Source organism: Armigeres subalbatus, chromosome 3 (genome assembly GCF_024139115.2).
Source record: "Armigeres subalbatus isolate Guangzhou_Male chromosome 3, GZ_Asu_2, whole genome shotgun sequence".
In the NCBI taxonomy this organism is placed as follows: Eukaryota; Metazoa; Arthropoda; class Insecta; order Diptera; family Culicidae; genus Armigeres; species Armigeres subalbatus.
The window spans coordinates 179,797,088-179,816,139 of record NC_085141.1 but is presented as its reverse complement, the minus strand read 5'-3'; the positions used below and the strand labels follow the sequence as shown (position 1 = coordinate 179,816,139).

The 19,052-nt window shown below is 40.6% G+C and overlaps 1 protein-coding gene across 4 annotated transcripts in view; it reads left to right on the top strand.

Annotated features, from left to right (window-relative positions):
* LOC134227372 (fasciclin-2) overlaps nucleotides 1-19,052 on the top strand; it is a 332,520-nt gene that overhangs the window by 240,784 nt on the left and 72,684 nt on the right. For all 4 annotated transcript variants that reach the window (XM_062708789.1, XM_062708788.1, XM_062708787.1 and 1 more), the window contains exon 3: nucleotides 6,674-6,840. In XM_062708789.1, the coding sequence (XP_062564773.1) occupies nucleotides 6,674-6,840 (167 nt within the window). The remainder of the gene's footprint in view (nucleotides 1-6,673; nucleotides 6,841-19,052) is intronic.

The window sequence follows — 19,052 nt, the reverse complement described above, 5'->3', positions numbered from 1 at the left end:
AATGTTTAAGTCCACAGTTACCCAGATTTCGGGTCCGTCTGACTCGGATCCATTTTGTTGACGTACCCAGATTTTGACAACTGCTAATATCAGAAAAATCCGGGTACAAACGACTCAGCGACTGAGTTGTTTCAGGTTAGCGTGTGCGAAACCGCTTTTGTAAACAAGAGCTTCCCACGTCGCTGTTGGGATAATGTGTGGCCACCCACACAATCCAGCACAATTTAATGGAAAAAGAGGGTACGCTGCTTCCAACAGTGGCGTTGGATTGCATGGGTGTGCTCAAATTAGACCATCAGCAAAGTGAACAGCTCTTGTTTACAAAAGCATTTATCCCCAAGTAATCATTAGCACTATATTTCGCCTTTCGGCAATATAAAGCTGTATAAGCCAGGCTCCATAAGCCAGTATAAAGCATGTTTGCCCTGTGACAACGTTATAGTCACACGTACGGATTTTTTAATGCTTTAAATGGTTACCTGGAAAATCTACTGCTGTGAGTGTAGATCGCAGGTTCTGGACTCTGGTTTTGATGACCCAGGATGTCCCAAGACCCACTTACTATGTCTCCTGGATTTCTAGAATATGTTATGGGCATGCTTGAATACACATCCAACCTAAGTAACCAATGAGCACTCCAATTCTCCAAACCGGCGATATAATGCTACTTTAATGCTTGTAAGTTTTTGAATAGCCGTATATTGTCCTTATATGGCGATTTGGCGAATTGGAATGCTAATTGTGCTTATTGGTTACTTGGGAAGCTTCTAGTAACGAGAAAAACTGGTGTCGTGGTTGTAGATCGCAAGTTCTGAACTCAAGTACAGTTTGTATAACCCAAGATATCCCAAAGCCATCTGACCATGTCTCCTGATCTTCATGAATATGGTTGATACATATCCAAGCTTGAAGCAACGAAAAAAGCTAGAGTTGTGGCTGTAGATCGCAAGTTCTGAACTCAAGGTTTGGATGCTCCGGGATATCCCAAAACCTTCTTACCATGTCTCATGGTCTTCTGTAGTATGTTATAGACATGGTTGAATACATATCCAAGCTTCTAGTCAGTGTCGTGGCTGTAGATTGCAAGTTCTGAACTCAAGGACAGTTTGGATAAAACATGTCTCTTATTCTTTACGAATACGCTATGAACATATTTGAATACATATTCAAGCTTCGAATGACTAAAAAAACTAGATACGTGATTGTAGATCGTTAGTTCTGGACTAAAAGAGAGTTTGGATGATCTAGTACATCCCGAAAAAATATTTTTCAACTTGTTTTGTCATTTCTCCATTATTAATCACGAAAACAAATAGCACATATCAAATTTACTAGGTAAAGAAAACGTTGAAAAAAAAGAGAAAAAACTGAGCCTGAAAGGGTTAAGAAACTCATTTTGAAAATATTTTATATTAAAATCTATTCTGGTTGTTCTTCGAAAATTCCATCAAGAATTTATTTGGAAATTCCTCTTGAAATACCTTTGCAAATCACTGCAGGAATGTCTCCCAGAATTTCTCCAGAAAATCCTCCATAAATTCTTTCGTGAACTCTTCCAGAAATAATTTATAAAATTCTCCCAGTAGTTCATTTGAATACTCCTTCAGATATTTTTTAGTAAAACCTTTCAAAAGGCCTTTATATATTTCTCCAGAAATTTGTTTAGTAAAACAATGTTATATTCCTTTCAAGCTTTCTGCGAAAGCTATTCTGGAAATTTCGTTGGAAGAATTTTTCCCGAGAATTATTTAAGAATGAAATAGGAAATCCTGAAGGAGTTTCCGTAGGAGTTCCTAACGGTAATTCAAAATCATTTTCTGAAGGAATTCCCAAAAAAATTCTCGATTGAATTCCCGAAAAAAAATTCAAATGAAAGTTCCGAAGGATTCCTAAGAGAATTTCTAAAGGATTTTCTTAGCGATTTCCGAAAAAATGCTCACAGGAAATTCCGAACGAATTTCATAATGGATCTCCGAAAGTCCAAAGAAATTTCTAGAATAGTTGCCAAAAAAATCTGGAGTAAAGACTGAGAGAATTCCTATAAGAATTTTCGGAAGAATTTCTGGAGATCTGAAGGAATTTCCAAGTGCATTCCTAAAGAAACTTCGGAAGGATATCTCGTATAGCAATTTCCGGCGGTATTCCTAAAAGTTTAAGGCTAAAACAATTTCCGAAGGTATTCCTAGAGGAACTTCCGAAGGATTTTCTTTTTAAAAAAATCAGAAGAAGTTCCTAAAAGAATTCGTAAGGGAATTCCCTACAATTTTTTCTAGGAATTTTTTTCGGAGTTTCATTGAATTATTCCGTCGGAAAATCCTTTAGGAATTCGTTTGTGAGTTCCATTAGATTTTTTTTTTGAATTCCTACGGAAAATCCTTCATAAATTTCTTGAAGAATACCTACGGAAATTATTTCAGGAAAACCTTCCAAAATTCTTTAAGGAGAATCCTTTTCATGAATGTCTTCATGAATTCTTTTGGTAATTGCCATGGAAATTCCTGAAATTGAATAAGGAACTACTTCATTTTAGAAAGGAATGCATCAGCAATTATTTCAGGATATTCTCAAAAAAATTCTTAAAGTAATTCTCAAGAAAAACCTTCCGGAACTCTAGAAAGAAATTATTTTAGGTATTTCTTTAGAAATTCTTTGAAGAATCCCTCAAAAAATACTTCAAGAGCTTCTTTGAAAATTTCATCTGGAAGATCCTGTGATAATTCTATTAACCCTTCAAAAAATTCCTTTAGGATTTCCTATTTCATTATTTAATAAATTACCGGAAAAAACATCTTCCAACTAAATTTCCGGAATAATTCCTGCAGGAATTTTGAATGATTTCACTGAAAGGAAATGAAAGGTCCGAAGGAACTTATTGATGAATTTACGAAGACTTTTCCAGAGGAATTTCCCAAGGAATCCCTGGAGTAATGTAAAAAAAATAATGGCGTAACATTCTAAATTATATCTGGAGGGAATTCCTGAAGCGGAAAGAATTTCTAATGGATTTTTAGCAGAAATTGCTGGAGAAATTTCAGAATGAATTCTCGAAGAAATTTCCAAGGGGAAGCTTGAAATATTTTCGGATAGATTTTGCAAAGGAATTTGCCAACGAATTGCAAAAGGTACTTCAGAAGGAATACAGCAGGAATGTACGGCGAAATTTCCATGAGAATTTCCGAATTTTTTATTATTTTTCTTAAATCTTTATTATCGTGAATTACCGAAGAAATACCTAAGTATTTGAATTTCTAAAGAAAATTTCAGACTTCTCCAAAAATTCTTTCGAAAATATCTCCAAGAATTCCATCGGAAGTATCTCTAGAATTAATCAAAATTCCAGGATTTTTTTTCAGAACAATTTTGGCGGATATGATTAAATTTCAGGGAAATATTCGATTTGGTGGGTCACGTGCCCCATCGTGCCCCAGCTTAACTCCGCCAGTGGTTACTAATAAATCCCCCAATAAGCTGAGTTTGTATAAACACTATTTTTTGGTATACCTCCCTGAGTTTATTGTCGTTAAAAAGATCCCGCTCCAAACATTTGCATAACACCTTTGGACTAGTGAGACTATTGAACAGGAGATGTGAACGGGATGTACTAAAGTTAATGAATTGCTTTGGGAAAATTGTATTTCGCAATAAAAAAAAATCAATGCATTCAATAATCAATAATCATAAGCACAATCATAATCAAAAGTCTTTGTATAGCTATTGAATTTTTTAGAGGCCATGAAGAAATTCCATTGAATATAATAATGTATTGTAAAATTCAGTTTCACCGGCGATATGACACATATTTTATCAGTCTAACATATTTTTATCGTTATTTCGTTGTTCAGGACCAAATATTACTACCCTCAGTTCGATTCGAAAGGTCGAAAACTCCCATCGAAGTAAGTGTGTGCATATTTTTTAGAGTTTGATTGCTGTTGTAACTCATCATGTCTACTCATGTGCTTCCAATCATAATATAGATAGCTCCATCCATGCTACCAATGGATGTTGGTTACTATTTGTACACAGATTATCCCTGGTGTTGTTTGCTTGAGTTATCTCAGAAAGAGTAGTTTATCATCCTTCGGGCATTCATTTGTGTTTTCTGTCGGTAACAATTCAATTAACCTTAACCCCTTCAAGACGAGTTTATTTGTTGTGCACAAGTGTGGTTTTCACTTACTAATCTCTGAAGAAGAATCGGATGATTCGGGTACTCACTTTAAATTGTAAATTTGATTGTTAAGGCTGCTCACGACTTTTGAAAACTTGTTGAAAGAATTTTTGAAATATTTTATTCAAGATGTTTTATTTTGACTTAAACAGCATAATGAATAATTATGCTATTTTTTCAGAATGCAGGTATGTTATTTTAATAATATCATGAGGTATCCAAATAAATCACGTTTTCAAACCTTCCAGACTTCACGTTAAAGCACAGCACACTCACAAACGATCTAATCCTTCTACATAACAGCATATGTCTTCGATGAAAGTTCGATGTCGTGTGTGGCCATTAGGGCACTTCCGATCAAAAACATCAATCAAACTCTAATTATGTGCAAGCACGCACACTTGCTATCAATCTCTATTTCTAACCACTTCCTCTAATCGTCCAGCGCGCAATCGGTATCAGTTTCGAGCTGGTGACCGTACAAAACCTATCATCTACAGCACCTACCTCGCAGACCGTGTTGGTGTTATATCATCATCAGTAGACACACTCTTCAGTCCGTATCTTCACCGTTTATGATGCTGCCTGGGCACTTTTCCGGCTAATTCTCGCACTGCAAACAATCTAAATAACACGTTCAATCACGTATCTGATATCAGCACTACATCAACATCGTATCCTTCGTACGGCACAGCATCTAATGAGCAAGCACATTTCGGAATCTGTATACGGTCAGTAGCGAGAGGAAGAAAAATGTTAGACCACGGTCAAACACTCTTTCGCCGACGACGACGAACAATCAGCAGCGGTCGTTTATCGACATCCGTAGTGGAAGGCGCCGTAGGGTGGTTCATGCAAACCATATTCGAAACTATGCAGAATTCCACATTCAGTTCATACTCAGATGCCTTACACTAATGGTAGCTAAACATGTTTGCCGGACAGGGGTTTCTAGGGGTGGTATCCTATGATCGATTCTAATATTTGAGTATCTGACTTGAAACATATTTATTCTTCTCAAATGTGACCACATGTCTTCAATGAGTCCCAATGTTATCCTTGCGAAATCAAGTCAGAGACTTAGAACCACCCAGTCAACACAAGACCGTATATAGGCGATATTTCCCATACAACATGTACGTATATCGCTTTCACTTTAGCATCTTATGTTGCATCATATACGTTTTTGTTTTGACTGGGCGATCACAATCAGGAATTTGTTCTTTAAAACATGTTCCAAATTGTGACAAAATGGTCAAACTATTCTCAAAACTCTCTCTTTTTTTAACTTCTTACATAATGATCAAGATCGAGTGGTCACAAACCAGGGGCCTCATTGCGCATCAACCTTTCGACAGCTCTTTCGTATGACTGTTTGCATGGTTTGCTTGTTTCGAGTCGAGATGCGCAATGCCACCCCAGGATACAGAAACAGTACTCCTTAAGATTCCCCACATAGATTGCTATCACATTCAGTATGTTATATAATAAAGCCGTCTGTTTTTTCCAATGCCGATCAAGATTAAATTTAAAAGAGCAACTGCGAAATATACAGCTATGGTAATTGGCAATGCAATATTCATCCTGAAAATCGAAGAAACTTTCACAAATTATGTAAGGATTCTGTCCGGAAAGCCCAGGAGTCCATTTTTTAAATTTAGAATTGACTATTTGTAAAATGTGCATCGATTTCTTTACACCAGAACTGTTGCCCAAATCAGCGTTTCCCCTATTTGTCCTACCCACGACTTGGAAGGTGGAAGCATCTTTGCCTATAATGATGTATTAAGGCCAATTTGTAGTCTGTTGAGAAATTCGCATAATAAACAATAAACAGGCTGAGCCAGAACAAATACTGATCAGATGTCTTCTCTACGGATGATCGAAGGTGGTTGTAGTCATCCAATTTATGTGATAATTTTTAACCAAATATAATTCCAACTTATTACTAAAATCGTCGCATAATTGTTATTCCATTGTGTTTCAGCTATGATAATCGCTTATTGCTAAGCGATGAAATCGATCTGTAGTTGTCGTCGATTTTGCAATCAAAACTTATGGACGATAATCGTTCTTCACATTTAATTAATTTTGCCTCTATCAGCTGATGAACCACCCTGGCGTACCATTCACATACGGATGCTAATGCTGATGCGGATGCTCCTAATCATTGAAAATCATTGAAGCTGGTCATCTTCAGAGTCGTCCGTACTAAGAACATACTTAATCTAATTAAGAATCTTCCAGAGTCCCCCATTCCTCTTATAGTCCATAATCCGAAACTGCTCATCATTTAATGAATGCTGACAGCGCTGCTGCACTTACCCGGTTCCGTTTCCACTCAACTCAACCATCGCATTTGTACAGCCATATAATCCCGACACTAAACTGCCAAAACTTTTGTCAAACTTTGCCAGTTTTATTGCATTATTATACACGTCGGTTATAAATCGCTTTGCTCACCCTTTCTCAACACACATATCTGTTTCGTTCTGCTTGCAGAGCCGGTCAGTCTTCACCGCCAATCTACACGGAGTCCATCGCAGGAGGGCAAGCCCTGGCACTGCTGTTCAACTCGCTGCAAGAGTCTATGGCCGGAGTTTACTATTGTGCGGCATCCTACTCCGTCACCGAACAACTGGCAGCGTCCGTTCTGGTCGAAACTTACGGTAAGTTTGGTAATATCGTTAATGTTAACTCGAATCTTCTGATTCACAGAGATTGTGACTGGATCGAACTTACAGCAGAAGAAGAAGGTGGAAACATTCACCTTTGAAATTGACTTTTTTGAACAAATGTTTCACAAACTACAAATACAGTTGTTAAAATATAACTTATGGTTATTTGAGATTTAGGTTGAAAATATTAAATGAAGAAAAATAGCTTATCATACAATGTCTCATCCATCCAACCAGAGGGTAATACTTTGACTGATGGGTGGATGTTGGATAGGCAACGTGGTTAGCTGCCAAACACAGCTATAATTTTAAATCACATCCAATTATTTCGAACATACATGTGTGTGCACAACTTATGCAAACCACGTCGAAAAAAATCCCAACCGTTAGCACAAATTCCAAATGCGTTTGCTGCTGAAAACTGAATTCTCATATCTGTGGCATGTCAGTAAAACTATTTAACAAAACGGCAATTTTAATAAATTTCCGCACTTCCCAGTGCATGTTCCAAATGTTCATCCAAAACTGACTGTGTCTAAGCGTGGCCTCGCAGCTTCGTCGTGCTCCACAGGCAAGCGTGGAACCACGCATCGCGCGCTGACGCTGCCTGACTGGTTTGTGGAATGTCGGGCTGTCGGAAAAATGATCCCATATTTCGACCAAAAATCTACCAGGAAAACTTTAATTTTCATTGATATGGATACTTGCATCCATCCACGGTATGAACGTTCGGGATGCTGCACCGTGGTTTATGGCAAACATCATAACCGTCCGGCACTGATGACGCCGGCTTACAACGACGATGGCTTGGCCATTTACGGACAGAGTCGGCTTTTCGAGTAGTGGAGAAAGTTTGTGACATTTTGCGTTCGTTGCTTTAAGCTGTTCGAACTAAATAACTCGGTTGTTTGAATAGTATGTAACATTAGTTAAAAAAAAAACCCTGAATAATCCACCTAGCGGTGTTGGTGGCTTTCTCGTGCCAAAAAAAATATTCTAAAAAATATGAGTGAGTGCTTTTAGCATATTTTGTGCATAGAAATTGTTTCTCGGCCATAACTTCTAAGCCCATAGTCCGATCTAGCCAATTTTCAATAGAAAACAATGGGACAGGATTCCTCGACGAATGGGATTTGTGATTCGGCCAATGCTAAGTTCCGAAAAGTGTGCCAACAAAATTTTGTACACATACCAGAGTTGGGAAAAATCAAATTTTCGAAAAATCGAGAATGATCATACTCACCCGCGATTTTACTTTTAAATTATCAAGTGATTAAAACTCGCCAGCGATTACGAATCGTTTGAAAATCGTATCTTGATTTGAAGCATTTACCGTTACATTTTGAACTCTTTTTCCTCACTCACATGAAGCTATAACGCCAAATAGAAGATATAACGGGACTGTTAACAATTAGCTGTTATTAGTAAAGATTAATGATTGAATGAAAATTCTGTGTTTATTATCGTCTGTATACAAAATTTGAGAAGTTGTCGCCGGTGACAACTCGCCTACTGTTTTCACGTGAGAAGTTTTCACATGAAAATTGCAATCATGATCGTCTGATAATGATTAAGCACAACACTGACACATACACACACATTGATTTCAAAAACTCTTCAAAAATGAACTGATAATTTTTTTACATTTATTTATTTATTTATTATCAGACTAAGGCCGGAGTGGCCTGTGCTGCACATAAAAGTCTTCTCCATTCAGCTTAGGCGCCTCCGAATTTCTCTGCTGGTATCGTTATCGGCGGTCACCAGTGAGCCCAAGTACACGAATTCTTCAACCACCTCGATTTCGTCACCACCGATAGAAACTCGTGGTGGGGGGCTAACATTGACAATCCGTTTAGCTTCGCTTTTCAGTCTGATGTAGGTTTCCTCCATCCTCTCAAAGTTACGTGCCATGATATCAATGTCGTCTGCGAAACCAAATAACTGGACAGACTTCGTGAAAATCGTACCACTCGTGTCAATCCCTGCCCTTCATATTACTCCCTCCAAAGCGATGTTGAATAGCAGACACGAAAGACCATCACCTTGCCGTAACCCTGTACGCGTTTCGAAGGGACTCGAGAATGCCCCTGAAACTCGAACTACGCACATCACCCGATCCATCGTCGCCTTGATCAACCGTATCAGTTTATCCGGAAATCCGTTTTCGTGCATTAGCTGCCATAGCTGGTCCCGATCGATTGTATCATATGCGGCTTTGAAGTCGATAAATAGATGATGTGTTGTATTCGCGGCATTTCTGCAATACCTGACGTATGGCGAACACCTGGTCTGTGGTAGAGCGTTCACCCATAAATCCCGCCTGGTACTGCCCCACGAACTCTCTTGGAATTGGTGTTAGTCGGCGGCATAACATTTGGGAGAGTACCTTGTAGCTTGTTCAGCAATGTGACTGCGCGATTGTTGCTACAATCCAGCTTATCGCCCTTTTTGTAGATGGGACACACGACACCTTCCATCCACTCCTGCGGCAGAACCTCATCCTCCCAAACCTTGGTAATCACCCAGTGCAGCGCTCTAGCCAGTGCCTCACCACCGTGTTTAAACAGCTCTCCGGGTAGTTGGTCAACTCCAGGGGCTTTGTTGTTTTTCAGCCGGCCGATCTCCTCCTGGATTTCCTGGAGATTCGGAGCCGGACGGCCTTTTATCCTCAGCTTGCACATCCTTCCGTTGATTGGCTGCCACCCAATCACGCGTTGGCGCATCTTTCCCAGCATTATGAAGCCGGTTCCCAGCTCGTTGATGGTGCCACAGCTTTGGTAGAAGGTAACCGCTCGATGCCCGCTTTTCCACACTTTCTGTCCTGTCCAGCAGATTTCCTGCAGCGCTAGGACATCGAAGTTGCGGGGATGTAATTCATCGTAGATTATCCTGTCGCAACCTTCGAAGCCTTGCGACTTGCAGTTCCATGTTCCAAGCTTCCAATCGTGATCCTTTATTCGTCGCCTAGGTCTTTGCCGATTGTATCAAGTCGTATTATCTTCTATGTCGTTCGTAATAGTTGTTTTTAGAGGCGGCTTATTGGGCCTGCGCAAACCTCCTGTCTCGTCGGAGGGCCGTCGTGTCAGGGCTATTTAGCGTCCCACCTAACACCAGGACTTGGGCTTGTGTGCTTTGAGCGGCACACGGTCGCTTTGGCGGAGCCTACTTGCGGATTCATGCAAGCTTTTTATAGAGGTTTTCATTAACAGGGCCCACTGTCAAACCCCACCACATCCTAGGCAGGCGCCACAACTCGCAGATGGCAGATGGGTCCTGAGGAGGGATTGTCAAGCCCTTGGACATAGTCCCTGCTGCCCCCGACGTAGTTGACGTATCAACCATTCCTAAATGTCAGCGAGTTTGATTTATAATGCGTTTAATAAAGTAATTCGACCGCTGCAACATCGATATGTTGCTGGTTTCAAACCTCATTTAAGAGCTTACGGGTTGAAATGTTTTAAATGTGCGATGTTTGTCCCTAAATTATACGAAAGTGCAATGGTTGCTACGTCAACTATGAAATCATGGGCAGTAAAGACCACCCGCATAACTTTTCCAAACAGCTTGTGGAAAAATCTTTAGAAGTTCCATTGGTCCAGTCTAGTTCTAGTATCACTTCCCCAGTAACATTTTAGTTTTATGCTGGTTTTATAGAACTCTTGAAGAGCAAATAATGGTTCTTATGGTCGTTATAAAAAATGTTACTTGGGTTGTTTATGTGCATTATGTGCACACTATTATAAGCTTCCTGTATGATCTTGAAAAAATTATCTTTAGATTCAAAAAATGTGAATCAGCTTATAGGAATTACGCACTTCTATTATTGTATGATAGTGGAGTGGAGTGGTGCAAGAGTGCGCGTGGGGTAAGAGTACGTTTTCGATTTTTTGAAGTAATTAAAAAGATAAACTAGCAGCACTGCATTAGTTTGACAGGTATTCTGGCCAACTATTATCATGTGTAATTGTGAACGATTTGAATAAACAACAAGGGAGATATGGATTTAGATAATTTTTTGGTCATTTTGCTAAAAATAATTGTGTTTCCGCAACTAGTATTTCATTAGTATATTATTAATTACGTTCAATCAGGTGAACATTATACTATTTCGATAACTAATTGTATATAGTACTTTATGGTGCAGAACACCAATCCGGTTGATTTTCCAAGAAGTTAAAACCATTACTTGAATAAATTTTGGGACTGTGGGGTAAAAGTACGCATGAACGAGTGGGGCAAGAGTACACATGTGAATATTCAAGTTCTTATGTCAAACCCGTATCTCCGGCCGAAACAAGACTACTTCCAAGGCGTAAAGATCCACAACAAAGAAAAAAGGGACAGAAATCGAAAATTAATAAATTAAATTATAAATTAGTTTTAAAGATAAGTTGAAGTAATTTGGTGTTAGAAAGGATTTAGCGAACAAAGCACTGTAGCGAAATAATGAAATTGTATTAGGACTAGTTGTACACCTAAACATAGTACTAAACAAAATTTAATCTAAATGATAATTTCATTTAATCAAAAGAAACATCCATAAATTACGTAACGCTTAGCTGGGAGAGGTTGCGAGATGTATGACGATCCATATATTTGTTTGAGGATTCATACAAAAAGTGTAAGATAGGGGGAGGGGTGATAAAATAGCCAAATTTTATGTTACGTGATTGGTGGACTTTCTTTAAGGAAAATTCCTTTGCTTACGCCACGCGAAACCTGATATATTTTTACCTCTGTAGTTTTTTTGTATAGAAAAAAATGATTTTCATTCATCATGAATCATCGACATTGATTTGATATGCATAAACCTGCTTCATAAGGGCCACATGATCGATTGAAAACTAAGTGCGTACTCTTGCCCCACTCTACTCTAATACAGCGATTCCATGAAAAAAGAATAGAGTCGAAAAAAAAGTTCTCCGATTTTGCTCAAAATATGTATGAATGATCTCTACCGAAAATAATTAGACCCGTATTTTTTTGTTTCGGTCTTAGGGTGGACATTTTCAGAATAGGGCGGTCCAAACAACTTACTTACTTACTTACGGATCCTGTACACCTCCGGTGGTGCAAAGGGCCGACTTGAAAGATCTCCATCCTGAGCGTTGCCCGGCTATCGCTTTAACCTGTTGCCAGGTTAGATTTCGGTCGACTTCTTTTATTTCTTTATTGAGGCTTCGCCGCCATGAGCCTCTGGGTCTGCCTCTGCTGCGATGTCCCGCTGGGTTCCAGTCTAATGCTTGTTTACAGATTTCGTTTCCGCCCCTACGTAGAGTGTGGCCGACCCAGCCCCACTTCCGATCCCGAATTTCTGCTGCTATCGGCCTCTGGTGACAACGACGATGGAGCTCATTGTTTGAGATCCAGTTGTGAGGCCACCAGGCCCGAATTATATACCGCAGGCGTCTGTTAATGAACACCTGCAGCCGTTGAGTGTTCTCCACTGATACACACCATGTTTCGCTAGCGTATAAAAGCACAGATTTCACGTTAGAGTTGAAAATTCGTATTTTGGTGCGTTCACTTATCTGCCTGTTTTTCCAGATATTTCTTAAACTCGCAAAGGCAGCCCTTGCTTTCTTGATCCGTGCGCCTATGTCGATCTTGGTACCGCCGTCCGACGCCATTTGGCTACCAAGATATTGGAAGCTTTCAACATTCTCCACTGGTTGCCCGGCTACTGTGAAACTGGAAGGAGTCGCCGTGTTTACATCCAACGATTTGGTTTTGTTGACGTTGATGACTAAACCTGCCGAGGAGGAGCGCTCGGCAAGGTCGTTGAGCTTACTCTGCATATCAGAGCGCCGTTGCGCGAGGAGTGCATCGTCATCAGCCAATTCGAAGTCGTTTAGGTGCTCCATGGTTATAGGCTGCCATAACAGCCCGCGGTTTGGTTCACGGTCAATCGCATCTACCAGAATCTCATCGATTACGATGAGGAACAGTAACGGTGATGGAATACATCCTTGCCTCACACCAGCTACGACCCGGATAGGGTCGGACAGGACCCCATTGTGCAGCACTCTACACGAAAAGGCCTCGTACTGTGCTTCGATGAGGCCGATGATTTTCTCAGGAACTCCCTTGCGTCTCAGGGCGCCCCACATATTCTCGTGATTGAGACGGTCGAAAGCTTTTTCGTAGTCAATGAATACCAAGTAAAGGGACTCTTGGAATTCGTTGACCTGCTCCAGAATGATGCGGAGCGTGACAATATGGTCCACACAGGATCTTCCGGCACGGAATCCGGCTTGCTGCCGCCGGAGAGTCGCATCGATCTTCTCCTGAATCCGGGCTAGGATAATTTTGCACAGAACTTTGAGAACGGTACACAGCAACATAATGCCTCGCCAGTTATCGCATACAGTCAGGTCACCCTTTTGGGCACCTTTACTAAGATACCTTGCATCCAGTCGACCGGGAAAGTTGCGGTGTCCCAGATATTATGAAATAAACGATGCAGTAGTTGAGCGGATGTCATGGGGTCAGCTTTGAGCATCTCGGCTGATATGCGGTCGACCCCTGGGGCTTTATTCGATTTCATGCTTTGGATGGCTGTTTGAATCTCTAGCAGTGATGGAGCTTCGGTATTGACGCGTGTTATACGTCGGATCCTAGGCAGATCATGCCGAGGTGGTGATGGCCAGGCTGGCACTTGAAAAAGTTGTTCGAAGTGCTCAAACCAGCGTTTCAGCTGGTCAGTTGGGTCGGTCAATAACTGATCATTCGCGTCTTTCACAAGCATCGTTGCATTCATCTTCGCCCCGCTTAAGCGTCGTGAGATATCGTAGAGGAGGCGAATGTCCCCGGTTGCGGCGGCTCTCTCTCTCCTTCGTCGGCCAGAGAGTCTGCCCACGCTCGCTTGTCCCGTCGACATGAGCGTTTTACTTCCTTCTCAAGAGCCGCGTATCATTGGCGGGCTAAGACTTTGGCTCCTCTGTTTTTGATCGCTCTATCGCGGCTTTGGCTTCTCTTCGCTCCTATATCTTCCTCCAGGTCTCCTCGGTGATCCATTGTTTTCTCTGGGTGCGTAGTTCGCCCAGATTGTTCTCGCTGGTGGCGATGAAGGCATTCTTGATGGCGGTCCATTGGTCTTCCACGCTGCCACCTTCCGGAATATCTGCAGCACGCGTCTCCAGTTCTTCAACGAAGGACCGTTTCACCGTGGCATCTTCAAGTCGGCGTGTGTTGAATCGTCGTCCAACTCTTTCCTCCTGCCGACGAATCCGCGCAATGCGCAGGCGTATTTCGCCGATGAGGAGGTGATGATCAGACGCGATATCGGCACTACGTTTATTCCGTACATCAAGAAGGCTCCGTTTCCATTTTCGGCTGATGCAGATGTGGTCGATTTGATTTTCTGTAAAGCCGTCACGGGAGACCCACGTGACCTTGTGAACCGGTCGATGAGGGAAGAGCGATCCCCCGATCACCATGTCATTATTACCACAGAATTCTGCGAACAGCTCTCCGTTTTCGCTCATTTCTCCGAGACCATGGCGTCCCATAATGCGTTCATGGTTCGAGTTGTCGGATCCGATCTTCGCATTGAAGTCGCCCAAACAGATCTTGATATCACCCTTCGGAATTCTATCTACGACGGCATTGAGTTGACTGTAAAAGTTCTCTTTGTCTTGCAGATCGGCAGCATCGGTTGGCGCATAACATTGGATTATAGTAAGGTTTCGGACCCGTGTTCTAAATCTGGCAACGATTATCCTTTCACTTATAGGTTCCCACTTCATAAGCGCAGAGTGTGCCTGAGCGCTTAGTAGGAAGCCAACTCCGCGTTGCCGGGGAGCTTGTTCACCTCGTAAACCAGAGTATAGCAGAACTTGTCCCGACAGCATTCTGTGTTCTCCAAAGTTTGGCCAACGGACTTCACTCAGTCCCAGTATCTCAAGCTTCATGCGGCGTGCCTCATTGGCAAGTTGTGCCAATTTACCCTGCTGGGCTAGGGTTAAAACGTTCCATGTTCCTATTCGTGTCCGTTGTTTCGCGCTAAGAGTCAGTCCGTATTCTTTCATTATCGGATTCTCGAGCAAATTGATGTTTCGGGAACAGTAGGTTGTTGGCACAAGGTTCCGTATCCACCGGGATGGGGCTGCCATCTTAGGTATAGCTTCCGGGGAATAGCATTTCATACTCAGCCTCTGGATGCCAGAACAGACCCTGTTGGAGCCGCACCTCCTTGGTGGACAGACGCTCGATCAGTCGGGTCAAATTTGTTTAAAGTCCTACCCAACACCAGGACTAGGCTAGTGCGCTTTGAGCGGCACACGGTCGCTTTGATAGGGCCTGCTTGGGGACACATGCAGCTTTTTATAGAAGTTCAACAGAGCCCACTGTCGAACCCCACCACATCCTAGGCAGACCCCACAGGACGCACCCTCTCACTCTAGCTGATGTCAGAAGGACAACAGTGCCCAGGCTGCACTACCAGCTAAGTACGCAACCCTTAGCTGGTGGTCAATTGTCATCGGAAGACCCGTGGAAGCGTGAGTATTGGTCCAAACAACGACGTTTAAAAAAAATGTTTTCAAACTTTCATAACTATTCAACAAATTGACCGATTTGCAACCTTTTGGAACGAATGAAACGATTTTCAGTTATAGATTTCAGAAAAAATATCGTTTAAGGAAAATAGTAAGCTTTAAGATGTTTAAATAATCAAAACATCAGATTTTTTTGATTTTCAACCTTTTGGACAGTCATTGTACTTTTTTATATGAAAATTTCAGTTTTTTGCTTATATACGCAAGGAACGGCCATGCGTTTCCATCACTTCAAAATGGTGGAAATGAATCAGTTAATTAAAGTTATCGACCTGCCCGAGCACCACATGTCAGTCACTAAATTTGGTCACATATTAGTTGTCTTAACCCATGTGGAACACGGGTTGTAACTAACCAAAGATAATGAATTTTTTACTATTGATTTTATGATAAAATTTCCGTCAAAAATATGTTGAGGAATTGAATATTTAATCTTTAAGTTACACTTTTACAACTCCAGGCAGTGGTGCGAATTCTCAATCTCAGTGACTGAAATTTGTTGAAATTGATACCATTGCCTCTTCACACTCACTTCCTAACAGTGAAAACTGAAAATGGTTAGCAGGAACAATCAAAGATAGAGTAAACAAAAGACCTCTCTTCTCATTGCACACGCAGCCCGCAGTGACAGTCCATTCAGTTCACTCGCTGCTGCGTGAATGCGACGGCCCTATATAAATGTATGGGTGAATACTATCACTTGAAAGACAATGACAGGAAATTTGTGCCGAATGACCATCAGCTTCAGCCCGCTGTTGGCAAACCGAGCTAGCTAAGCTACTCCTGCTTTGTCTTACTGACTGAAAGACACCGTCATAGGCGAAGGCGAACAAAACAAAAGAATCACACTCAGCAGAAAAGATATTTTAGTGACTAGATAAAGATTGTCGCTGTCGTCGCTGTCCGGAACATCTTTTGCTGGCGAGGATAGGGGAGCTAAATGTCAGAGAAGGAAAATCCATACGATTTGACAGGTATGTACCACACATGTTTCGGACAGCAGAACAAAGGGAACCGAAGCGACAATCTTTATCTAGTAACTAAAATATCTTTTCTCAGCAGGCATTGTTGATAAATTGCACCACTGATTTTGATATATCCGCTTATTAATTTAATTTTGATTTGTTTTAACTGAATTGAACGTGCAATATTTTCAGTGTGCACTGAAAATATTGCACACGTTCACTCAACTGGTTTCACACATGATTTTTCACTAAATGGTGAACACATTGAAACATGGTGAATTTCCAGTTCCAAATGTCAAAATGAAGATCGCTACATTCATTTGAACTGCTTGAAGAATTGAAATGCGAAACACGTTGGATTGGCAAGGAATTGTGGAATATTTCAAAAGGCGTTCCACGCTTAATTTCAAGGGATTACACTTTGTGCCAAAGCAGGAAATCAATGATTAAATCAAAGTAATAATTAAACTTGTTAAAAATCAAAATACATATTTTTATTGCTATCTTAACAAGTTTGAAATTATATATGCTAACATTTTCGGCGATGATGAATTTATTCATGTTGATACGGCGGATCCGAAGTGTTTTCCTTCATGAAGATTTCGTATTCCACCATTTTCAATATACCCTGAAAATGAGAATTTGTTTGATAAATAATTTAAGAAACAATTCAGACTTGAACTCACCTCACGCTAATCGTAAAAATGCATACCCATTCTGAAGATGTGGAACCGAAATGGATGATAAGAGAAATTTAATTTTTAAGAATGTCGAAAATTGTTTCCAACTTCACCCAGGAGCTATTACGACTAGTCGCCATATTCCTATTTTCGCCAATGCGCAAGCTGGTGGAACGAAGTTGAAAACACGTTATATTAAACAGTTTATGCATGTGGTTCAAATTCAATAACATTTCTGCAGAATCGAACGTGGATTGTTCATAAAAATAGCAAGTGATGAAACACGTTCAATGTACGTGAAAAAGAACATTGAACAAGCGTGTAGGATATTTTCAGTGCAGGTTTTCTCAGTTTGCCATGAAATAAAAGTCAATATTTCTTGCGCTTAGTTTCATAGGGGCGTAACTGTATAGATCGATTTCTCTTCGTCGATGTTTTCTTTTTATCATTGTATCGAATTGCGCTAGTTTGTCGATGATTTAATGGTTTGGTGTGATAAAAGATGATTGTATCTTGCACCAGAATCAATAATCACGGTTGTAGCTTTTGAAACAATTGTGTTATTAACAAAATAAAAATCGATTAAGAGAAATCGATCAATACAGTTACGCCCCTATGAAACTAAGCACGAGATTTGATTTTATCAATATTTCTATTTCTACAAAAAAAATTCTTATAATTTAACACACTTTTCTTCCTCGCGTTTTCGGGGGCACACCACTCGATTCAGAGGAGGCGCACAACTGTCATTTTTGTCGATTTAGCTTTGCTGCGTCGCAGCATGCGTGAAATAATAACAATGACAGTTGTGCGTTACTTTCGTATCGAGTGGTGTGCCCCAGAAAACGCGAGCACTTTTAAACTTGGATTCCGTCAGGAGTGACCTTAAAGTGATGAAATGATTGCATCCCAGGTATTTGCTTTAGCATAGTAACGGTTTTTTCTTCATCGCTTTGAAATCTTTTTCCGAAAAAAAAATCGTAGTTTTTTAATCTGTTTTTGAAATAGAGATGGCCTTGTAAACTTGCTTTTGCAGCATTTCGTTTTATACAGTTTAGGGGTAAGCTTCCTTTTCCTTTCACTCCAAACATGGCAGCTTGAGCATTGGAGCTCTTCATTTTGCGAAAGGTTTCAATTTGACTCAATGACACATTAAATAAACACGAAATTTATTACCGTGCAAATTCAAACTTCGGACGCTTAAGCACTTTCTGCCATAAAATCAGTCTTTAAGCCACACCGTTCTAATCACTATTACAACACCAAACTATAGAACTCATCTTTGAGCTATGGGCCTAATATATGCAAAATATTACGTACAATGTTTGTAATTATTGAAAATGTCCGACTTTTGTTTGATTCGAACTTCGGGCGGCAGCTTGCATGGGGTTCATATTTCGCACAAATCGTTTCAAACTTCGGACACTTGATTACACAGAACCAAAAAAAAAATTTGCAAACAATTCTAACTAGATAGCTCAGACTGACATATCTCGCATTGTTTTGTTGCTTTCAGTTAAAATGTATTACCAGAATGGAACTAGCCGTGATTAAGCTAGCATTATGAGTTCCTTAGATGCTGCTTTATGAAACATTTCGATGAAATATTTCAGTTAATCTCCTATACAAAATTAAGTGTCCGAAGTAGCGGGCTTGGTAGTCATATGGCTACTGCTTCTGCCTCATACGCAGGAGGTCGTGGGTTCAATCCCAGGTCTGTTCCATTCTCCTACTTTGTATCTTTCTCTATATTTCTCATGTTCTAGCAATCGCTAGAACTGGAAATGGACTTCCATACCGTTTCCATTACTATTCCTATACCTTCAACTTGAGTATTCTAACAGTAATCTGCTAGAATTGGAAATGAACTATAGAGCTCGTTTCCTACATCCAATTAGAAATTCCATCAGTTGCTTTCTCCTATCTATCACATTGGCAGCTCGTTAACCAAGACGGACCTCTGCCTCTCGAACCTAACCCAAAAATTCCAACAAATT